The sequence below is a fragment of the Penaeus chinensis genome, chromosome 20 (genome assembly GCF_019202785.1).
Source record: "Penaeus chinensis breed Huanghai No. 1 chromosome 20, ASM1920278v2, whole genome shotgun sequence".
NCBI lineage: Eukaryota > Metazoa > Arthropoda > Malacostraca > Decapoda > Penaeidae > Penaeus > Penaeus chinensis.
The window spans coordinates 23,670,808-23,675,506 of NC_061838.1; the positions used below are offsets into that span (position 1 = coordinate 23,670,808).

Consider the following 4,699-nt stretch of genomic DNA (forward strand, 5'->3'; position numbering starts at 1 on the left):
CACTGGCTGTTGTTGTGCTAATTTATAAGATGCTTGTCTAACCATCTGTCTCCTTGAAAGCTCACAACCTACAGGAAAAGACTGTCTGGGAAATGCTGCCTGCTTCTGCAGTATCTGGCGCTTTTGCTGAAGTCTGTGTTGGAATAGCTGTTGCTGAAGGGGTTTAGTTACTGTATAATCAGAATCTTTAGAATTATCTTTGGCAAGTAGCTTCTGAGTAGTAAAACTGAGTGTATCTGGCAAAGACACTCTTTGCCTGACCAGAGGTGCTCGACTCATCTCATCAGAACCAGCATATGAGTGTCTCCACTGACGACAGTACTGATAGTGTTGTTGCTGTTGATACTGGTAGTGATGTCGTGCCGTTGTCTCCTCACTTCCTGTAACAGCTGCTGCCTGGTACAGTGACGTGAGTGCCTGGTGCTCTTGCTGGACACTGTGAAGCTCCGTCAAGCCTCTTGCCTTCTCAGTGTCAATTAGTCTTTGGCGGAATGCAATGACTCCTTGCGTCACTAGCCCATCTGAGGCACGGCGACCCTCACGGAAGTTGACGGGGGATCTTGTGTGTGCTCTCTCCGTCGTCTCAGTGCTTGGGTCCAGCTGTGTTTGGGGCTGAATGGCTCGGAGCTGCGTTGCACCAGGCAGTGATGGCCGCGCAGTCAGGGACGCATGAGAACATGAGGAAAGAGAAGCCGCTAAATCCGGCTCCAGTTGGGACTCGAAGCTTTCAAACGTCGATTCTGTGCTGGTCACACTACCAAGTGGAGAATCTGTACCTTGAGAGGCTTCTGAAGACTGTTGTGAGGCACTCTTAATATTCTGCAACATACAGTGGTCTCTGCGAGTCATTCCAACAATTGAACTGCATTCTGAGTCACACATGTCTGCTTCTACACCCTCATCTATGGAAGTGGAGGCACCAGTCTCATTCTCTCTGTAACTCTTGCCAATCAGAGCCACTGGAATACCCATGCTCACGGGTACTGTGCTATGGTACCCTGTAAGGAATTCAGACTGTGATTCCTGGCTTGATTCTCTGAAGGGTGGCGACACATGGGGCGTGACACTTGTCGCCGCACCCTCCACCTCAGTCACGCCCCCACCCAGGCCCTCCCTCGGCGCCATACTCTGAAAATTTGACATGGTGCTAAATGGAATATTGCCCTGCTCGCCTGGGATGGCTGGAAGCAGCCTGCCTGTGTGGCCATGGGGTCTGGCCATCAGCATGTCCTGAGAGATGAGGGGGCCGATGACACCGGCAGAGGTGGTCTCTGTTGCGGCTGTGCCGGACATGACGCTCCCAAGGGGACTGCTTGAGGAACCTGAGATAGGGCTTGTGTAGAGGTGTGCAGCCATAGGCGACCCCATGCCCGAGGGTCCTGTTGCGCACATCTTCCTCATAGCCGCCTCCGCCACGCTGGATGGCCGCCGCCGCTGCTGTTGCTCCAGCCCTGTGTGCTTCTCACTGTGCAACGATGACCGATGCTGCTTAAGCTTCTCTAGCAGGAGCAGGTAGATGGCAGTGTAGTTGTCGTACGCTTCAGTGAGCAGGGACTAGAAGAAAATTGCAAATTTAGTTAGAAATTTGAAATCTCCCTAATGATGATGAGCAAGAAAGGGAAGAATGTATAGATTGAATTTTCCCTTTCCTAAAGAATTAATTTAGACACCAGACATTAATACGCAGTTGTAATATACAGTATGCAAATCAATAGCTATGTATGATTTTCATTAACTGTACACTATTATCCACTACCCTTATCCATAAAGGAAAAGAATTTGTGGAAAAGAGACAAATCATATTTACATCCCTTACAGTCTATAACTGTCTAGAAACATTTCCATGATTATTCTCTCTCTCTCTCTCTCCCTCTCTCACTCTCTCTCTACCCCTCTCTCACTCTCTCTCTACCCCTCTCTCACTCTCTCTACCCCCCCCCTCTCTCTCTCTCTCTCTCTCTCTCTCTCTCTCTCTCTCTCTCTCTCTCTCTTTCTCTTTCTACCCCCCTCTCTCTCTCTACCCCCCCCCCCCTCTCTCTCTCTCTCTCTCTCTCTCTCTCTCTCTCTCTCTCTCTCTCTCTCTCTCTCTCTCTCTCTCTCTCTCTCTCTCTCTCTCTCTCTCTCTCTCTCTTTCTCTCTCTCTCTCTCTACCCCCTTTCTCTCTCTATCCCCCTTCTCTCTCTCTACCCCCCTTCTCTCTCTCTTTACCCCCCTTCTCTCTCTCTACCCCCCTCTCTCTCTAACCCCCCTTCTCACTCTACCCCCCCTCTCTCTCTACCCCCCCTCTCTCTCTCTCGCTCTCGCTCTCGCTCTCGCTCTCGCTCTCTCTCTCTCTCTCTCTCTCTCTCTCTCTCTCTCTCTCTCTACCCCCCCCTCTCTCTCTCTCTCTCTCTACCCCTTTCTTTCTCTCTCTCTCTCTCTCTCTCTCTCTCTCTCTCTCTCTCTCTCTCTCTCTCTCTCTCTCTCTCTCTCTCTCTCTCTCTCTCTACCCCTCTTTCTCTCTCTCTCTACCCTCCTCTCTCTCTCTCTCTACCCCCCTCTCTCTCTCTACCCCTCTCTCTAACTCTCTACCCCCCCCCTCTCTCTCTCTCTCTCTCTCTCTCTCTCTCTCTCTCTCTCTCTCTCTCTCTCTCTCTCTCTCTCTCTCTCTCTCTCTCTCTCTCTCTCTCTCACTCTCTCTCTCACTCTCTCTCTCCGGCTCTCTTTCTCTCCGGCTCTCTTTCTCTCCGGCTCTCTTTCTCTCCGGCTCTCTCTCTCTCTACCCCCCTCTCTCTCTACCCCCCTCTCTCTCTACCCCCCTCTCTCTCTACCCCCACTCTCTCTCTCCGGCTCTCTTCATCTCTCTCTACCCCTCTCTTTTTCTTTTCCCCTTCTCTTTTTCACTCTACCTACCCCCTTCTCTCTCTCTCTTTCAGTCTCCCTCACCCCATCTCTCTTTCTCTTCCTCCCCCCCCTCTCTCATACGCACACCGCTCACCTCCCGCGTCCTCGTGACATCGATGCCGAGCTCCTGCATCACCCTGAGGACTTGCTCGTTGGGGTCGGTGGTGCGCTCGGCCTTGGCGGCGGGCGGGTCGAGCGCCACCCTCGGGGGCTCCTCCGTCTGCATCCAGCGGTGCCGCTTGATCTGCTCCACCGTGTACCGCCTCACCGGGTCCAGGACCAGCATCTTCCTCACCAGCTGCTCGCAGTCTGCACCGGAGGGAGATACAGACAGTTAAAAGACGAGTGAATGCGATTGAGAAAGAAGGATTTTATGAGTTAATTTGTAACTGAGTGTGGATGATTAGAGGAAAAAAAATGTACATCACACTCGATCGTCCGTGGGAAGGACGCTTCGAAAGAGGTCGATTTGGTCTCGATATGAAAACGACGCATTTACTTTCTGTCCCCATTAATTCCGGGCTTTCCGGAAGGCCACTCGAGAACGGGTTGGAAGCCGCGATTGTGACGACGAATTCATTATGGATCCGCGAGGTGTTCAGGAAGAAAAAGGAAAGAATCTATACAACTTTTGAACTATAAAGCCCATGCGTAGAAGACAAATCCCCTCTTGGGCATAAAAGTGCAGCAAGAGGACCCTTCAGGACATGACGCAACGAGGCTCGAAGACTCGAAATAACGCCGCTACGGGTGAGGTCGATCGCCGGAGAAGGGCGCTTCCGTCAAGGTGCAGACAAGGCACGGATATCAACACACACACACATATATATATATATATATGTATATATATATGTATATATATACTATATATACTATATATACTATATATATATATACACTATATATACTATATATATTATATATATATATATATATATATTATGTATATATATTTATGTATATATATGTATGTATATATATGTATGTATATATATATAAATATATATAAATATATAAATATATATATATAGATATATATATATATATATATATATATATATATATATATATGTGTGTGTGTGTGTGTGTGTGTGTGTGTGTGTGTGTGTGTGTGTGTGTGTGTGTGTGTGTGTATTCATGTATACATATATATATAGATATAAATAAATAGATATACAGATATGTGTGCGCTTGACGCACGTGCGTGTACTGCGTGTAAGCGACTTCCCAGCGCTACACAATCGCCGATCCCCGTACGATAATTCCCGCTCAACGAGGACATCGCCGTCAACGCCGCGACGCCTCCCCGAGAAGGAATGACGTCAGAGGCACTAAGGAATCGAAGCTTAGTCACGTCCGAGGCCTCCGAGGGGAAGCCTCCGCGCCCCTCTCGCCCGGGGGGGAGGGGGGAGGAAGGGAGGAAGAAGACATGCGGGAGGGGGAAGAGGAAGACATAAGGGAGAGGGAGGAGGAAGACATGAGGGAGGAGGGAGAGGGAGAGGGAGAAGGAAGAGGAAGACTTGAGGGAGAGGGAGGAGGAAGATAAGAGGGAGAAGGAGAGGGAGAGGAAGAGGGGGGAGGAAGACATGAGGGAGAGGGAGGAGGAAGACAAGAGGGAGAAGGAGGAGGAACACATGAGGGGAGAGGGGGAGGGAGAGGGAGGCGGAAGACATGAGGGAGAGGGAGAGGGAGGAGGAAGACACGAGGGAGAGGGAGAAGGAGGAGGAAGACAAGAGGGAGAGGAAGAGGGAGAGGAGAGGGGGGGGAGGAAGACTGAGGGAGAGGGAGGAGAAGCATGAGGGAGAGGGAAGGAAGA

The 4,699-nt window shown here is 50.2% G+C and overlaps 1 protein-coding gene across 1 annotated transcript in view; it reads right to left on the minus strand.

The window, feature by feature from the left end:
- LOC125036271 (serine/threonine-protein kinase SIK2-like) overlaps window positions 1-3,228 on the minus strand; it is a 5,827-nt gene extending 2,599 nt beyond the window's left edge. Inside the window, exons 1-2 of the mRNA XM_047628763.1 lie at window positions 2,978-3,228; window positions 1-1,554 (exon numbers count right to left, since the gene is read on the minus strand). The exon at window positions 1-1,554 is cut by the window's left edge and continues 309 nt beyond it. Coding sequence (XP_047484719.1) covers window positions 1-1,554; window positions 2,978-3,169 — 1,746 coding nt within the window. The 5' untranslated portion in view covers window positions 3,170-3,228. The remainder of the gene's footprint in view (window positions 1,555-2,977) is intronic.
- Between the last annotated feature and the right edge of the window lie 1,471 nt (window positions 3,229-4,699).